At 44.6% G+C, this 19,655-nt stretch overlaps 1 protein-coding gene and 1 non-coding gene across 5 annotated transcripts in view; both read left to right on the top strand.

Annotated features, from left to right (window-relative positions):
• The window catches only part of BEND7 (BEN domain containing 7), a 75,719-nt gene that overhangs the window by 42,115 nt on the left and 13,949 nt on the right, over positions 1 to 19,655 (top strand). For all 4 annotated transcript variants that reach the window (XM_027121906.1, XM_027121907.1, XM_027121905.1 and 1 more), the window contains one exon: positions 278 to 503. In XM_027121906.1, the coding sequence (XP_026977707.1) occupies positions 278 to 503 (226 nt within the window). The remainder of the gene's footprint in view (positions 1 to 277; positions 504 to 19,655) is intronic.
• TRNAG-CCC (transfer RNA glycine (anticodon CCC)) lies at positions 1,236 to 1,308 on the top strand. Its single transcript has one exon. It is a non-coding gene; the product is annotated as a tRNA-Gly (tRNA).

Here is a 19,655-nt window from a genome sequence, read left to right as displayed (position 1 = left end):
CTCTTAACTTTCTCTAAGGCCGAGAATGCTTTTCCAGCGTGCTCCTTTCCACTGCTTTTGACGAGACTTAATATTGGAATTAGAGCATCTCATTTGGTGAACGGTCACTAGTAATTGGTTTTGTAAGTCGCGAACACTATCACACAAAGCCGAGGCTGTGTGCTTTGCAGAGTATATGGCCATTGCAAGAGCTAGTGATGTTTTTTTGTTGCACGTATGCCCAAAGTTGGTTGCTTCAAATCTTGCTTTTAATGACATATTTATGTTCTTTTGGTAGCCAGAAGTGCAACTTGCTGAAGGCTTCGATGTGTTTATGCCTAAATCTCAGCTGGACTCTATACTGTCAAACTACACTCGCTCAGGAAGCCTTCTGTTTAGAAAACTGGTGTGTGCATTTTTTGATGACAAGACTTTGGCTAACTCCTTACCCAATGGGAAGAGGAAAAGAGGACTCAATGACAACCGGAAAGGACTAGACCAAAATATTGTGGGTGCAATAAAAGGTTGGTCTGCATCATTTCATTTTACGGGGTCTTTGTTAAGCTTTGCCTTCATTCCATAAAGATGCAGCTTAAAGTGTAGTAAATGAACTAGAGGCGAATTTAACTTGCCGCTGGCCATCTGCCCGCCGGCCTGGCTTTTGGGTGTGAGCTCCCTAACTCTCCGCCCCAAATACCACTAGAATTTGCTATTTCAAGGTGATGTTAATTTGTTAAAATCAGAATTTAAGAGCCAGTCTGATGTGCTGCAGAACTGAAAAGTTGTTCCTTAACTAACTTTGAAAATGAAAGTATTTTTTCCTTTCAGTCATTTCTAAGAACTTCATCAAAACAGGATTTCTACTTAGATTTTTAGTTGTAAGTAAGAATAAAGCTGTGATGCTCTTTTGAAAAGGAGGTAGAAGAGTTCTCTCCAAAGTTCAGAAGTTGCTTTACTAGGTCACTGCTTCTAAATATACTTTAAATGGAAGTGATCCCACTGTGAAGCCAGACCCTACTCTGCTCCTTCTGGTTTTGTGACATGGAGTCGTGCCAGTTACACGCAAACAAGTCCCTGGGTCTCCCCATTAACACGTGTGAAGGCGTGTCTGAATCCCACTGCGTTACGATAGCCACGCAGGCGCACGTATGTGTAGGTCCTCATTTACAACCAGGTCCACATCCTAGATGTACTGCATATTTTAAATTTAATTTTCCTTCTCATTTATTTCTTACTTTTAAAATGTCCTTGGGACTTCCCTGGTGGTCCAGTTGGTAAGACTCTGCGCTCCCAACGCAGGGGGCTCAGGTTCGATCCCTGGTCAGGGAACTAGATCCCACATAATGCAACTAAAAAAAAAAAAAGATCCTGCATGCCGCAACTAAGACCCGGCACACAGCAAAAATAAATAAATAAATATTTAAAAAGATAAATAAATAAAATAAAATGCCCTTACTTAGGACTCTGATAAATGTAATTTTAGGTAACAGAAGTATTTAGATGTGACTTTCAGAAAGAATGTAAATGAATTTGCAAATATAAATACAACTGCCATGAAAATGAAATTTCAGATCAGGCCTCAGTTACACCAGAATCACCGCTCGGGATGTCTCTCCCCGCCCGGGGTTGCCGTGTTGTCTGGCTGTGGACTGACACACAGAGCGCTGCCGCCCAACCCCTGGTCCCCCCACCGTGCAAAATGAGTGAACGAATTCAACAGCACTTAGAGGGTACTTGGAATCCCACAATTAACTTTGCAAAATAATACGATTTTTAAATGGAGTTAGCAAGTACCAGGCAGCCTTTGTTCACGGCCAGAAGGACATGAGCCTTCATTAACAGAAAACTTCTCATCCTCCAACAGGGTTTTTTCACTTAAAGTGACAGCTGAGTTGTATTAAGTAAGCTACAGAGATATCACAGAGATATCTGTGCCATTTCTGAAAAGAATGATTCAGCCTGAAGCGACACTAAAAACAAGATTACAGAATTTGACAAAGAGTCAATGATGTAACTAGGACTTGCTGAAGTGAAGAAGGGTCCCATTTGGATTTAATATGTGTGGCTGGGATTTCTGGCAACATGAAGGGCAAGGCTGCCGATGCTTTTCATGCTGAAGCTTTTAAACATGCTGAAATGTAGCCAGGGATTGTTTTCATTTTCTTTTTTTCCAGGGCAGGATATTAACAGTATGAAAGGGTTTGGAAATTAGGGAATCATGAATGACTGTGTTCCATCTTAATGACAGAAGAGTTACCCTAATCATAGATGATAATGAAATATATCATTACAAGCAGACTGATACGGGTTTTATGCTACCAGTTTCAATCTAGACTGGACATAGTACAGTAGTTTGAAAAAGTATATGAGAAACAGAAATAGAAAACATCCCTTGATCATCTTCACAGCCCTCCTCTTTAGCTAGAAATAAAAATGGCAACGAGGGCTCTTCTGCCCCTAATGCATAATAAAGCAGGTTATTCAAACCAAAGAACTTACACTTTTCATACTCTTCTTTTATTGTTGAATTAAACCTGGCATTAAAAAATTCTTTTAGAACAACAAAATAACTTTAAAACAGACAGAAATCCACCCATAAGGCACCAACAACCTAAGGCCACAGATATTGTATCTTCACTTGTTTACCTGCCGTGTTGATTCATAGAAGTATTTCAATTTTGACTTTTTTTCCTTGATTACAAAAATAACACATGCTTGTAAAAAACCCAAACCATAAAAAAGCATAGACAGCTGAAAGGCCTCCATCATCCCACGCTTCAGAGGGTACCGCGTACGTTCCTACAATCCTCATTCAGAGTATGAATATGGCGTCAGGTGTGTCTCTCTTACGAAGACACCCTGTTCATACTGATCGGCCAACGTTCCTACCCGATTTATTCTGACAATTTCTTACAAGCGCCTCAAGAAGAAGCTTTGTCTTCCTCTTTTTTATTACCTGTTGCACTTCACTGAGAGCTCTACACACAGCCAGGTTTCCATAAATACACGTTGGGTGAGTGAACGGACATAGGTTTTTATTTTTCCTCTTGACTTTGCCCTTAATTTATTGACATAATGGGCCGAGTACTAAACATCCATCCGCAGGTCTTCTCACACCTAATTTGGAAGGATTGATGTCAAAATGTTGCTGTAAATTTCTACCACTTAATAAAGTGCCGATGAAACAAACAAACAAAAAAAATGGAAACCAAAACTGAATATAAATTTGAATACAATTCTCTTAATATTTTTTTTCTTTTCATGCCGTACTTTGACTCGCTAAACGTTTATTAACCCACACACTACACTATAAAGCGATTTTGGGAAGTAGCTATTCATTGAAGGTCTTTTTCTTTTCTTTAACAAGAGAAAAATCACACAAAATTTAATACCATGTATACATGGGAGAGACCCAGGAAATCTGAGCAACTCCTAATTGACGGTCTTATTGAATAATTATACCCAGTTTTTCATGCTATTATTAGAGTTAAAAAAAGAAATTTATTTCCCTAACCAAGTCTTTCAAATCTGAGTAATCTGGCAAAGCGATAAAATTGTTTCTTTCTACATAACAATGGCAAGAAGACTACTCATGTTACTACTGCTGTCTACCACATATTTTGAAAAGATTTTGCAAATACTAAATACTCAGTGTTTCTTCCTCCATCCTTTATGGGACAGTGCACCAATACTGTATTAATTTGAAAAGTTCTACAACCTAGGAATATACATAGACTGGTTGATTTTAGGAAACCTTCAGTAAAAACAACAGTGGAGGCTGGATTTTGTTTCAAACAAAGGGATGAAGTTGGTTAAGACAAGAATGGGAAACAAGATAAGGAAAACCTGTAAAATGCTCATGAACAGGAACAGAAATGGACTTAAAAAGCAGAGTTTATCGTGGGATTGTTAACATATCTCTTCGTAGTTATAATCAATATTCCCCATAGTACAGTATCTTGAAAAATATGTACAAGCCTCTTTGTAGAGATCATGCTTTTCTTTTCTCAGTCTCATCTGTTTTATGGTAGGTACCACTTATTGGCAATTCACTAAAAATTCATTTATAGGTATGACCCAAGGTGTTGATGATGAAAGGATCCTTAATTAGAAACTTTCACCTGAGCACTTTGAATTTAACTCTGGGAAGAAGCAACTTAGGATCTTATTAAGTGGAGTCTTAGGTTTTGGGGCTAAGGATAGATCAGTATCCTAGATTTAATCTGGAAATGATTTTACAGCCAGGATGCAGATGGAGGTCAGGACCCAGGTGTCCTCTCCTCCCTTTATGCTTTACCTGACAAAGACCGCCTAGTTCTTGGTGTCCTATGCCCAGGAGACCACACAGGGTGACCTAGTGAGAGTTGTCCGATATTGACGTAATCACTGCACCTCTGAATGCTCTTCAGAAAGTGTAGCTGCAGTGAAGCCATTTTTAGAACCCGGGTTATGGTTTTTAATTCAGCTTCATAGTGATTAACGGAGAAAGTTTTATTACTATCAAACTACACTAGGTTTTTGAATCCTCTTGCATTCAAAGGAAACGACGTCTCCTTATCGAGTGCAAGAACCACCCTACTGCCCTTCGTTCACTCCATGTAGCACAAACTGCACTGCTGCTGTCGGGGAGCATCAGTGCTGCTGACCGGCCGGGATGGCCTGGGGGGATCAGAGCATCCCTGGGCGGGAGCCCTCCTTGGGTGGCGGTGCTCCAGACACTCGACTATGCTTCTGACACTTCATGTGACCTCACCCTTTCCTAGGCTCTGCTGAACAGACCACCAAAACCTCTCCTCCTATTCCAGCAACTCTAGAGACACGTAGGGTCTATATTTGCCATTTTGGAACTCCTTTATTTTCCATTTTTATTGTATATCATCACTCATTTCCTTGGATTTATTCCCAAAAAGTGAATAGCTGTTTTCTGTCTGATCTCAAATAGACTTTAATATGTTTGGGAGTGGAATCTACATCTGATTTCTTATTTATTGATAGTAACTTCTGTGTGTTCTGAGAACTCCCTGTAAGGACAAGGCTGGAACATGAGCTTGGACTCGAATACCCCTACGATGTTGATGATTTTAGTTCCATTTATGGGAGAGGAAACTGAGGCTCTGAGAAATTAAGTAAACTTAAAGGAAACAACTAGTAAGTGGGAGCGCCAAGATTTAACCCCAGGCCTCTCTCACTCCAGAGCCATTACTTCATACCTTCTACGAGGACCATATGAAAAGAAAGAAAGGGGTCTCAGCTTTAAATTTCTATCTTAAAATTTAGCACTTTGGATTCTTTATAAATTCCACTGGGAAGGTGGCCATACTAATGATCTTAAATGACCGCTCAGTTGTTGTGTTGTATTCAGAATGAATTTCTAGGTAAAGCTTAGCTGTCCTCCAGTTTATTTATTAGCTTCAAGGGCAGGTCTTCCTTTGAAGACAGTGAGAGTCAGTCCCGTCGTAGTAGAGGGAAAAATAGAAGTGTGATCGCTTCCCTAGGGAAAGAGACTCTTCCGGTGCACAGGACCACAAAGAAAGAGTGTGCACGTTGCCCTGCGTGAAGCAGTCTTCCAGCGTTGTATGTAAATTCAATTCTAGTTGAAGTGTTTGGCCATTGGAACCAGTTGATAAATGCTTTCATTCAAGAAATCCTTTTGGAAAATGAATATTCATTTGTTAACTAATCTGTTCAGATTTTTACACATCAGATCAGCTTAAAACAGGATAGACCTGCATAATATATGACAACAAAATAATCTATAACGACTGTTTAATGACATCAGAGTCATAGCTTGTCTGTAACTATTACCTAGTTGTTGTTGTTTGCATTCTCCCTCTTTTTATGGAGGCCCAGTGACAGGCGGGTGATGTTGAATCTCAGTCATTCCATACGCAGAGCCCTTTGTGTTCAGCCCCTTCCATAGCTGGTCTCGTATTTCAGTGTGCACCAGAATTACCTGAGGCATTGGTTCAAAATTCCCAGATTTCTGGGTCCCATCCTCGGAGATTAATTCAGTAGGTGTAGGGTAATCCCAGGAATCTGGATTTTGAACAGGCCCCTGCAGGTGACTGGGGCAGGCTGTTTCCAGACCACCCTGGGAAGAGCAGTGCCATCCCAGCTCCAATGCCAACCGCCGGTTCGATCATTCACGATCTGTACTGGCTGCACAGCCCTCCGGCACACGTTCGCCTTCCTCTGTTGCTAAGAGCACCCCCTTTTCTGTAGGCTGCCCTGCGTCTCTCCTGGAGCAAATGAGAAGATAACGTGTGTCAGCGGCTCTCATCCGATGACTCTCCGGGGCTTAAACTGATTCTTCCCTGTTGTGTTGTTACACAAGGGCCCTGGTTTCAGACGAGCCCGCAGTGCCTCCCAGGACTTGAGTGGTTAACTGTCTCGTGTACCAAAGTGGACGAACAGCACCGCCAGACTTCAGCGCGAGTCTAGCAGGTGGAGCAATAAACAGATGCGTACTTTTCCGTGAAGCTTTATCATCGCTACAGAAAATGTCATCTCCGTTCTTGGCAAGCACTCGGCCCGGCTCCCCGATGGCGTATTTGAAGCGCTGAGCCAGCCAACTTCCGCAGCAAACAGTGCGATACAGAAGACCCACTGCTCTTTGCCGCTTTTCCGAGACTGGAGAAGTCACGAGAGCACCACAACGTTGGCGGTATTTTCATGGACCTCACAAACGCAGAAATCATCAGCAGGCATGGCGTTGCCGTTAACCACACTCGCGCTTACCACGCACCCGCTGTGAGGCAGGAACGGGTGACGGAGACTAGTGAGGCGTGGCCCCTGACCTTCAGGAGCGTGCAGTCCAGCGGAGTGACACACACGTACACGGTGAGCCAGGACCTAGAACCGTCTCCGAGGTAGAACAGAACAAACGTCAAGTGCCCATCATTCACGGAGGGAGAAAGCACAGAGGCTGGAAGTCCCAGTAAGACAAGGGCTCACGGAACAGGTGACATCAGAACCAGACCTTGAAGGATGAGCAGTGTCCCAGATGCAAAGAGAATGGAAGAGGTTAACTTACAGAATAATTTCAGTGCAGCTTCAGTGAAGTAAGACATTGGGTGAAAGCCTTTCGCCTCCAGAACTGTTTAAAGTCTATTCTAAGCGTTGGGCCTTGAGTCCTCACCAACCCGTTCACCTTTAAGCGTTTAACTTCATGTATATAAATGCCATTGCAATGGACTCAAACACAGTTTGCCCCAGGGGTTTTCAACCGGGGCTGTGCTTCTTAAAGCTGCCTCGGCTCCATCCCAGACTTAATGAACCAGAATCCTTCGGGTTGGGGCCAGAGAGAGTGGCAAGACTGTCCCTGCTTTGTCACCGGTCTTCCGTAAGCTCGGAAAAGGAACCTCCCCTTCCTCAAAATGACAACTCTATCCGCATGAGGAGCAAAGGGAAACGTGGAGACATTTGTTAAGAAAGAGTTTGTGGCTTTTGTTGACCTGTCTTCAGCCCACCACACCACGGATGGCAACCCATTGTGGATTAACTCGCAGGGACTCAGTTCTAAGTCCCGGTGACTGAATTCTCACCCAGCCCGCATTTCATTACATAAACAGCCTCCTGTCAAAAGAGATGAGTTTCTGTCGCACAAGCAGGGCCACCATAGCATGACTGTGTTTTGCCATGTTGTGGGCACCCTTCCCCTGGTGGACGTTGCCGATTTGTTTATTTATTATGACAGTTTTCTAGCAGAGGCAAGTCAGAGGTCCCAAGGAAGGGGCAGTGTTTTCTGTGTAGCCCATCTCTTTTTCCTTTAGACCCCTGAATTGTGTGGCCGATCTGAAACGCTCGCCAGCATCTTCAGGTAATGCCACATCGCTCCTCTTTTCTTTCCCACTGCTGGGAAGCAGAATTGGATAATGAGTCCAAAATTGGTCAAATTGCATAATTCCTCGTAGCTTTTCTCCTGGACCTGTCGTTGGTGCTAGTGATCTGACAATTATTTTAATTCATTTCCACGAAGAGTTATTGACTCTCTCATACAAGGTATGCTGCAGAAATCTGAGAGACTCGGGAGTTGACATTTGCTTGGATCGCTGCCCTAGAGGGGTTTATGCAGCTGATCGTGGAATAGTTGCTGTCACCGTAGTACCAGGGACTGATGGTAAGCCCACAAAAAAAAACTAAGGATCTGTGTCAGCTTCCATTAAGAAAATGCCTCAAAATCCACAGACCTTTATTTCAAATTGAACTGAAAGCTGTCATCTATTGTGGCTGCCTTGAAGACATCTTTGTATAAGAGCAAGCCTGGCTGCATCTGTCCGGTTAAAAGCATCCTTAGAAGAGAGAGAGGCTGCCTTTTGGAATGAGTCGGGTTTTCTCACCAACTGCTCCTTGAGTCAAGCCTTCTGTTACGCTGACTGTGTTTCCAGGTTCTTCTTTCTGGTGCTTCCGGCTCTTGGTTAGATTTTCACACCTCTCCATCCTCAGCTCCTGGGATTTCTCAGAACCCTGGTGCCCCTACATCCACCCTGTCCCTTTGATCACAGAGCACATCCAGTGTCGGTTATGTTACGTCCATGTCTCCCCCAACCTCTTCATCTCCCCCCGTGTGGAGGCAGCTTAGCCATCTACAACTACGTGCAGGCAAATCCTAAGTAGAAATGTGGACACAAGCCAGGAGCAAGAGAGACAGTGGACAGCAGGCATCAAGGCACGCAGGACATCCAGCCTAACCACCGGGCACGGGGGCCTGGCCTGGCCTCTTTCCAGAGTCGGCGGTGGTCCTTCTTACCCACACGTGCATCACCTGAAAGGTGGCCTGGGGCTTCTAACACTAACACCCCCAGCAGACACATTTTTTTATACAAGCTATTTATTCATTCATTCATTCATTCATTCATTCCTTTACTGAGTGCCTCTGTTGTATACCAGGCTCTGGGTAGGATCCACTCCCTGTTCTCAGTGAGCTGAAAGTGTTAGTATGGGGAGTAACTGGTACAAGTAGAGAACAGAGGTCAGGGGAGATAGAAATGTAAAGAGGTTATTGATGTAGCAGACACATTAATTTTCACAGAGGCATCAACATTCTCCTACTTTTCAAGTTTGAAAGTTCAGAATCACCGTCAATGCCTTTTTTTTTTTTTTCCTTCTGCTGCTAATCCCACTTCACGACCCGGTCCCGTCAGTTCTTTTCGTCCCTTCTCTCCCATTCACCGGCCTCTGGCTTCTCTAGTCAAGCTGTCCATCACCTTGTCCCTGAAGTTCGGCAGAAACACTCTTGAAATATCCTCCCTGACCCTCATTTCTTCTTCTGTAAGACAAGAGGTCATGACGTTTTTCCTACTGCTTCTTTGCCCCTGAAATCAAGCGCAAACCCTGGCCTTACCCAGACTTCCCATAACTTGATTCTCCTCTCCTCCCAGCCACATTTCCCCGGGCTCCTACCCGGCAACGCAGCCCAGCACTGACACTATTCCTCAAGCATCACATAGTCATTTTGGACTTTGAGTTGTGCTGTGTTCCCCAGGGCTACAGGCTCTTCCTCTCTTCGTAGACAAATCCAGCTCATTCTTCTTGGTCCGGCCCAAGTCTCATCATCTCTCCCATGAGCCTTTTCTCCTGATGCCCGAGCCTCCGTTGATTTCTCCTTTCTCTAAATTCCTATAGCACATGTTACCTTTAGACCACTTAGCAATACATCCTGACCCTTCGCTTTGCTACTCATGGTTTATGTGAAGGATGACTGTATCATTTATTGCCCAAACCGGGACTCTTCTGAGAGTGAAAATGGTGCTGTTAATCATTTCACCAGGAAAACAGACATTGTGAACTATCCTGGGCGAATCAGGATCTATGGTCATCCTACTTGTGTTTAGACATCTTATCTTTCCAACAAGACTGTTAAGTTCCTAGGGAGCAAATCTTACATGGGGAATATTTGCTTTGCATATTCCGTGGCATGTGAAACACAGTTAACGATCAATAAATGCAGGAAGGAAAGAAAGAGGGATGGAGGGAATCAGGCAGTCAATTCATCCTCACTGAAAAAGGTGGTTTCTTAAAAATCAAAACACAACTCCAGGACTTCCCTGGTGGTGCAGTGGTTAAGAATCCACCTGCCAATGGTGGGGACACGGGTTCGAGCCCTGGTCCGGGAAGATCCCACATGCCGCGGAGCAGCTAAGCCCGTGCGCCGTAACTACTGAGTCTGCGCTCTAGAGCCCGTGAGCCACAACTACTGAGCCCGCGCACCTAGAGCCCACGCTCCGCAACAAGAGAAGCCACCGCAATGAGAAGCCCGCGCACCGCAAGGAAGAGTAGCCCCTGCTCGCCGCAACTAGAGAAAGCCCGTGTGTAGCAACGAAGACCCAACGCAGCCAAAAGAATAAATTACATAAATAAATGTATTTAAAAAAAAAAACCACAACTCCACCCGATTGGATGTATACAAGGCATGAATAACAGGATGAGCACACAACTTCTCCACGACCAGTTGGAAGAGGGCAGCTGAAATTCGAGAAGGCAGAATATAAGTTTGAAGATAGAAGAAAAACAGCAACAGACAAATCAAGGGGTGCAGAGCACTCAAGAAGGGTCTAAATCGTGTCAGTCAAAACCATCAAGGCGACCCTGAATATAAAACCTAATCTGTATTCCACGGGGGGTCTGAAAGCGTGGATTATTGTTAAATGTCAAAGAGCCGTCTCCGCGACGCGCAATACAGGAAGCGTAGTTTCTCGCACTTTCGTTCATGCCAGAGAGTAATCATCTCCAAAAGGTAAAGTATAATAAGTTTCTTGTGGGATTTTGATTTTAAATAAACCCCAAAATGGAATCCGTAAGCAGGCTATATCTGCCATTTTCTGTCTTTTCCATCTCAAGACTCCTTGCTATATCTGTACACTTATCCATCCCTGTGTTTTTCTAGCATCCATCCTGATGGCCTCAAAGAGAGTATCAAGGAAAAGTTTGAGAACTTTTTAATTGTCCGCCTCAACGTAAGCCCCAAACTTCCTTCAAGCTGATCTCAATTAGAAGGGAGTTGTCACCGTTAAAAAAGAACAGGAAACAAAATCTGAGGCATCAGCCCTGTCCTAATGCCCAGCATCTTCACCCCAATGTTCACTCTGCGACATCAGCCGCAGGTAGATGCAGGCAGGGATGGGGCAAGTGTGTTGCTCTGATGACCTGAGCCCCATGGGCAAGGCCCGCATCACCCCCACTGCTCTCCCGGCTCATCATTCTTATTCTTCCCACCTTGGCCATCTCTGAATTTAGGTGGTTGTGAGGGATAGGATGGTCCTTGAACTTCCCAAATGTGTCATAACTCATTCTGGTCCTGTGGCTGTTACTGGCTAGTGGGCGAACTCAGGACCTCATGGAATGACTTCGAAAGTTCATGTGCCAAGAAACCCTAGCTTTAAGAACTCAGAGAAAAACTCAGCACTTTCTCCTCATGCATTTCTATAAAGAACAGATAAACATAGAAGCATTCTATGAGGCTGTGCTTGGGCACTTGGCGGACACGTGCTTTTGTGCCACTGACCAACTGTCTGAACTGAGGATTCTCGACCTTTTAAATTTTGTTTCACTTGAGGCTCTCAGTTCCAGATCTATGAAATAAATGAGTTATACTATTTCCAAGATGCCTTCCAAGTAGAATTTCTATAAATCTATGATCTTGAAATATTTCTCTTTGCCAAAAAAAGGGGTAAAGAGTAAAATACCATTTTACCAAAGTTTGTTATCAACCAGATCTTAATATTTAGCAGATATAATACATCCCCTTAAAATACACCAAGCACGTGAAACAAATGTGTTACAGCACTGCAAGCCGAAGGAAAGTGTTGTACTTCCCACCAGTTGTGTTGCAGACTAGGTCTGCTGAGGGCTTTCTTAAATAAAAGTAAATTAAAATTAACTTTGTTTAATGTTAAGACACCATTAAAGGCACTTCCTCTTAGACAGAGACCCCATTGTAGCAAAAACTAAATAAAGGGAGACAGAGGATACTGTTCTCTTCCTCCAGACTACTCTGGCCTCAAATCTTGGAGAATCACTGTGATTCCACAAGATTGCTGAAACCTCCAAGTCCCAGCAAGTTTGGAGACAGTGAAAGGAGCATCGTGGGACGTAGGTTTACTCCCAACCCTGCCACGTAAGGTCTTGAAACATTACCTTCTCTTGAAAAAAAAGAGTGTGGCTTGGCTAATTTTTCAAGTCTCTTCCAGTTCAGAAATACTATGGGTCAGTGAATTTTGTCCAAATTCTCATAATTAAATACGACTGGGAATCAGTTTTATGGATAACTAGATTGCTTTGCATTACAACAACCAACTGGAAGTTACAGCCCCGTGCAAGGATCAGCAGCAAGGGACGAAGTATTGGGTGGTTGTTACTGTAGCTATCACCCTGCTGGGACAGCCGATCGCCTTGCAGTCTCCTGCATATGCAGTTCAGTAGGATATTCCGATCTCATCAATAAACACATTATTGTTTGCATGACTGTATCTCCTTACCTTTACTTCTAAGCTGGAGACTTCACATTTAGGTGCATTCGTTGACGAACCACTGTAAGTCTTATTGTTAAATCAAACCTGAAATGAATTCCAGGACTCCGTGTATTTCAAGACCAATGGCTATTTACTGAAGAAACTCTTCCTTCAGTTCTTTCAAGTTAAGGCAAAGACCAGAGAAAAAGAGTTTCTCAGATTTATTCTTCCACAAACCATACATTCATGCTGCCTGTTATGTGCCAGCCATGAACGACAGAGCTGTGATCTCTGCCCTTGTTGAGTTTATAGTCTAGGCGATCACTAGATGGTATTATTTAAAAATCACTGGTTAACGAACTCAGGGAGACCTTGCCTGAGAAGGTCGCATTTCCGCTGAGACCTGCAGGGTGATGGATTCTTGCCTTCACCTGTTCCTCCCAGCAGGCCGATCGCCTAGTCTTCCGGTTCTCTTTTAAGGAAAGCTTTTGGTGCTCTTCCTGAGAGAGTGTGTGCAAGGAGTGTGCTTGAGACAAGTCAGCATTGGCATTTCCATGCCCTCATCCTAGGAGACACTGTCTGATTTCTTCATAGACTGATTGAAGAACAGCATTTGTCCCCATTAGCAGTAAGTAGTCTTGAGGTCAGAAGTGGAAATGATGGTATTCATCTTCATCTTGAGTGTGTTGAAGACATTTTCCGCGATCCCTTTTCTCTCCGTCTTACCGCTGAGATTGAAAACAGATGTTACTTCATACCCTCCCCACCACCCCGCTCCTTTAGTTTAAGAATCAAAGTGTTCCTCACCAGACTCTTTCTCCCCGCTGCTCCAGCGTAACGTGAAGTTGCTGTGAATCTTCCCTGTTCACGCTGTTTTTACTTTACTGCGTAAGTGTGTATCCATACCTCACGTTTACTACCGTTTTGCGAATTTGTGAGTCTATATGTTATACACGGCCTCAGGCTCTACTTTTTGCAAGCTTGTGTCTTTGTTTCTCAAGTTTACTCATATCAGCACACTTATAAAACTAGTGCATTCATTTCAACTGCTCACCACTGTGTAAATAAAGCGCTTTCTTTCCCCAGCCTTCTGCTAAGTTAGTTGGTTCTCCTTGCTCACGATTTTCCATGGAGGACGACGTGCAGTGGGCAGTGGAATTGAGTCTCGGGGTAGAAGCATCGTCAGCACCACTAGGTGTTGCCAAATGGCTCTCTAAAGCCAACAGTATCACTTAGACATCCACCAGCAATGGATACGAAATCCCATTTTTCCTCATTCTTGCCAACATCTGGTGTTAACAAATTTTACTCTTTGCCAGTCTGATTAGTCTCAAATGACACCTCAGTGGTGGGTTCCCTGATAATTAACAAGGTTGAGCGTCGTTTCATATTTATGACTATTCGGTTATTTTGCTCTGTGAATTTCCATCCTTTTCCTATGTTCCCATTAGTTTTTGTTTCCTTATTGACTTACATGCATTCTTTCCTCTGTTACAGGTATTAAAAATATTTTTTCTCACTTTCCGACTTGTAGAAACTTTGCCGGTGAAGTCCTTTATCATACCAAAGTTTAGGTTTAACAGTCAGATAGATTACTTTATGCTTTGTGCATTTCTTGTGCCCTTTTAAAGAAATTCTCCCTGCCCTGATTATGTAATGACATTCTCTTTTTCTTTTTCCAACAAAGTTTTAACGTTTTCTCTTTCATATTCAGGTCTTTTATCCACCTGGAATTTACTTTTGCCTAAAATGTGAGGGAGCGATTGAATGTGTTTTTCTCTATGGGTCGTTAGTCATTTTAACACCATACTTCTTTTTTTTTTTTTTTTAACGTGAATTGTAATTCCACCTCTTTCATAGGCTAAGCTCCCCTTTTCCATGTTTACACTTGGTCTTTTATCTGCCTCTGAGCCAGTATCACACCGTTTTCATTAGTTTGGCATCGCAGTAATTCTTAATATCCTACAGGTCATGCCCTCCCTTTCTTCCCCTCCACCCCCATCTTTCCTTTCACGTTTGGTTTCTTTTTCCTCAGGTACATACAGCCTTTAGTAATTCTTTGAATGCCGGTCTGTGTGACATAGTCTTTCAGTCTTTGTTCTGCAGATGTCCTTATTTCACCCTCACTATACACCCAAGCTACCGGAGTCCGTGTCCCTCTCCCTTCCATACCAAGGCCACCTGGGCCCCTTAATATGGGGGGACCATGATCTCACAGACCTGCCTGGGTCTCCCTCCCCCGTTGGCTGCCACACTTCTGCTTCGTGTGGTTCAAAGTAGAGCAGCATTCACAGCTCTCACATGGAAGCGTTACCTTAGCTGTCAGTTTGCCTCTATGGAGAATCCAGTCATTATTCTTTTACAGAATCTGTGTGCTCATATACAACGCTAAATTAAAACTTAATTAATTTATGTGGAAAATAATCCCTATTAGCTGTGTCATCTCGGCCGGTCATTTAACCTGCCCGAACTTTGAGCTTGTCATCTGTCCAATGGGATCACAATACCTGTGCCACCGGGTTCTTGCCAAGATTAAATGAGATAGATAGATGGTACTTAGCACGTGGGAGGTTTCAAATCATAGCTTGGAAAGAGTCGAAGGGAAGAGGGAAATGTGGGAGGGGCACTGGCTTTTATCCTCACTTGATGGGAGGAGGTGGGTACAGCCCGAAGGGAAACCTTGTCTGCTCGGGTTCCCTCTCTCACCCTTGACCCGGGCCCGCACAGCCTCAGGCAGTTTGGCAGATCTAACGAGGACCCCACTTTCAGTTCTGCTTGATGTTAAGTCTTGATTTCCGCTTGTCTGTCTGACCCGAAGTTAACACTGAGTCAACAAATCAGAAGCTGGGCTCTCACAGCTGGCCGGAGTTTTAACCCAGTTAGAGGATTTCACAGTGAAATTAAAACTCTATAAGTCTTCTCCTGCTTCTTAAATTGTCTGTGTGATCCAGTGGCTTTCTTTAAACATCCGTACCGTATCCTGCTTTTCTCAGTGCAGAGAGCCAGAAAAAGCCTCATGAAGAGTCCTCTAGGAACTATCGTGTGAACAGACAGCTGTTTGGGGAATGCAGCCGATCTGCTCTGTTCCCAGCTCATCACATTCAGACACGCTACACACCGCCGTGTTCACTGATGATTATGTTAGATGCCACGTTCCCAGGGAAGGATCCACTCAGCCACCACTAGCTTATTCATGATTGATACACAGTTAAAGGGCATGGCTCGAATGAATGCCAGCATCTGAGAAAAGTCCTTATTCACGTACAGATCAAACTGAACATCTGTCATTTCCCTGGTGACCTCACATACTCTTTTGTGCCTTGGGACCTCAAAGTATGTAAGCAGAGTAGATGCTTCCACTCTTTTATTTAGTTTAATTGTTGGCCTTGATCCGCTTGTTCAGATTATTCGGACGTGTTTAAAATTATCCCTTGCTTCCCCTTCATATATTAAAACAGGAGGAGAGGGAAATTTCTTTTTAGGACCTACTGCATTCTAAGGATAAATGCAAACTGTTCTACTCTGAGTCTTAATGACCCACTATTAACATAGTAGGAAACCCAGCTCATAAATGCAGTACCTCTTTTCACATCATTACTCCTAATGGAACTATTACCAGGATAATAGCTTGACCTTTAGCTATAGATTCACATAGCAAAAAATACGTTCTGCTTACCCGGTACCTCTATCCACATAGCATATGGAGTGTTCTCAGATCAATACAATGACTGTCCTTTGGCCCTGTTCTCAGGACTCATCTGCGCATGCAACAGAAAGAATAGGATTTCGTCCTCTGTAGGTAGATTCTAGTTAAAAGTTTTCTTTTAAGTTTGAGTGTAAGCCATGAACCAGAATGTCAATAATATGCCCGATGGAAATATTTGTTTGTAGAGGTATTGTTCGGAAAGCCCAATGCTTTGCAAGCAAAGGGAGACCCAGGAGGCAGAGATTTCCCTGGCTTCTTATGATTGAAACCAGATAACTTTTCACTGCAAGGAGAAAACAATAACCAGAAATTGTCACCTTTTGAACGAGCGGCAGAACACTTGAGCTTAAAATGGTGAGAAAGATCCGCTTGGAAGCCCCCTACACAGTGGGAGACCTTCCCTCTGTTTCTCCTGGACTTAGTCGTTGACACACGTGGTTGCCGGGAATCACTTCGATGTTGGCATAATCCAAATCTGTTTTGTTAATTTCGAATCTCTGCTTCCTAATGTGGGCTAATTTGAATGCATGCATTTCCCAATCTAAGAAGAGAGGGGTTGCTATGGAAATTAATTACATAAATAACATTACAAGGAAGGAGGGAGAGGTTTACCTGCTAAGACAGTGTATTCAATCATTTCTGTGGTATACATTTTCCTATAATCGAATAGGGTGCCAAATACAAATATTTTCTTTTGTTCGTTAAAACACGATTTCGAGAACTTTTCGGCAGCCCTCTGATTAAGAAGTGTCACTATGGGCATTTGACTGTAATAAAACCTTTTTTCTTTAAATATATGCTATTAAGACTTCCTACTAATTCAGATAGGCCTTTCTCTCCCAATTAGCCTAAATATCTGAGCTATTGTATTTACTTCCATTAGAAACAAAAGTAGAAAATATGTTTATTCTTCAAATGTTTATGGCGTTCTTAGTCTAGGGCACTGCAGTAGGTGCTTTTAGGGAGAGGAAATAAACAAAGACCCCCGAAGACCCCTGTCTATAATCTGGTACAGGAGATTCAGAAGCACCCCTACCCCGGGGATGCTGTCCCCTCTGCATCTCTCCCAGGTGGAGACTGCTTACTCGCGTGCCCCATGTATCATAGATTGGGCAGCCTGATTGATATTCTCCCTGGACCTTAACCCTCCCTCCTCCTTCTCTCTCCTCCTCTTCTCAGTTGGGGCTAGGATGGAGCCTTTCCATCAGCACACCTCTGCATCTTCCCCTCACTCCCAGGTCCTGCTGCCATCTTGGATAACTTCACCATCCACATGAGAGATCCCGTGACCCCCTAGCTAGAGTGTCCAGACCTCGTCCTCACTGGCTTTCATCTCCACTACACTTCAACCCCACACCGTTGACCACACGTCCTGCTCGCTGCCAACATTTGACGCTCCACCATTATACTCTCAGTGGCCCCATCTCCTTGCCAACCCCACTGATATATCCATTCCCTGGTCTCCATAGATTTGCCCGAGTCTAAGCCATTTTCTGGCTTCACGTGCTTCCCAGATATGGGTGGAAAGGAAGGGTGGGTGAAGAAAGCTGTAATTTCATCCCAGGGGGCATCTTCACCACCACCTTCAATGCTTTATATCCTGTCCTTCTGCCAAACCTGTCCGGCGAACTCCTAACCCTACACCAGCCCTCCCATCGGGTGTCTCCACCCCAGACGAGGAGCTGCCAGGTGCCCTGGAGAAAACACCCGCCCTATGGGCGCTGCTGCCACAAGCACGCAGCCCCGCTCCTACTCGGCATCCTGCGCTCTCGTCTGCTGCCTTCCTGTTCCTGTTCTCCTCTGGGCACTTCCAGACGTTCCCGCACTCTCCACGCCCTTCACCACTGAGTTCACTGAGGCGTCAGGAGCGATGAGGACCCACCTTGATCCCTTCTAAGTCCACCCCTGTCTTCCCCTCCTCTGGGTTCAGAGGAGGAAGCTTTCCTCCTGGTCCCGGTCGAGGGTAACCCCCCATCCCTCTCCCGAATGCCGACCCTCCCCCAGTTCCTCTGGTACATGGTTCCTTAGACTGTCCCCCCATCCTCCCTGGATCCCCACTGGCCGCCTCCCCCATCCCCATCCTTCCTCCCCCGTCCCTTCCTCCCCCCAAGCCCACCGCCAGGCCTGGCGTTTGGAGACAGTCATCTGTGGCCACCCTCCCCACGCCCTTGATGACGGCCTCCAGGGACTCTTTCCTCACCTCTTTCCTGGCCCTTCGTCTGCACTCGGGGCTGTGGGTCCCACCACTTGCGCCTGCACAAGACCACGCTTCCGGCTCCTTCCTGGTCTCCCGTGCCTCAACCTCCTTTCAGACCCGGGGGTCCTCTCTGTGCTTGGCCAGTGCTCTGTTCACTCGAAAACTTCTCCCTGGTCACTATTTTTTCTCTTGTCGTTTTAATGACCACATATATGTTTGCGCCCCTCGAACCTGCATCTTCCTCCAGGACCCCTTCCCTGAACCAAAGGCTTCTGTGTTGAAATACCCGCCAGCTGTCCCCATGTGAGGACTCCGCAAACACCCCGAACTCAACGTGTTCCAAGCCACACCTGATGCATCTCGCAGCTCCCCTCACACACCTTCCCCCTGTATTCACCGGGTCATGGGATTCTCCAGCACTGCTAGTTCCTGATCTGTTCCCCGTCACCCCTTCATCTTCGCTAGCGCTGGCCCCGATTCCCACGATGGTGTGGATTCCTGAAAGGCATCCCGTGCTCCCACCCCCTCACGTCCACCCGCCCCTTGCTGCCCTGCATCTCTTCCTGCACAACTGGATTGTTGATGTTTGTACCCTCGGCCCCTCGGATCCACAGGCCTGGATACCACACCTGTAGTATACCTGTGGATATACCACACCTGTAGGTATAACCAGCTGCCAATCAAAAGTATTTGAAAAAGAATTCCAGGAAGTTCCCAAAAGCGACACTTAAATTTGCCAAGTGCAGGCACCTACTGACATAGCATCGACGTGGTATTAGGTATAAGAAGTCATCCAGAAATGATTCAAAGTATACAGGAGGGTGTGCATAGGTTGTATGCATATAATACACATTGTATATACGGAACTCGAGCATCCGTGGATTTTGGTACCATGGGGGTCCTGGGGCCCATGCCCCACAGAGACCAGGGGACGACTGTTTATGACTTTTTTCCCTTCTTCCATATTACTATTTCCTTAGGATACATTTCTAGGAATAGGATTACCAGTCCCAAGGAAGAACAGTTTCATGTCTCATTATATAGAACCATCTTATTTCCCAAAAGGGTTTTGCCAATTTATGCCAACAGTCATACTTGAATGCGTCAAATTCACAGAATTTTATCCATCTGAAGTATTAGCGTAATTGTTTTTCTAATTTAGTAGGTATAAAGTGTTTTGCAACTTGGGGGCTTACAAATTATTTGAACGTGTTTTGCTAAGTGTACTTTTTCCATTTATCGGTGGAGGCTTGAAGTTGCTCTTTCATTTGGGATGAGCTCTTCCTATCGTGGCAGATTTAGTGCAACTAGCTCTGCTCATTCA

This window comes from Aethalodelphis obliquidens, unplaced genomic scaffold, assembly GCF_003676395.1.
Source record: "Aethalodelphis obliquidens isolate GAN/ISIS:26980383/991018 unplaced genomic scaffold, ASM367639v1 scaffold23, whole genome shotgun sequence".
NCBI classification, from domain to species: Eukaryota; Metazoa; Chordata; class Mammalia; order Artiodactyla; family Delphinidae; genus Aethalodelphis; species Aethalodelphis obliquidens.
Note: the sequence above shows the minus strand (reverse complement) of the source record. Positions and strands in the feature narration are given on the sequence as shown.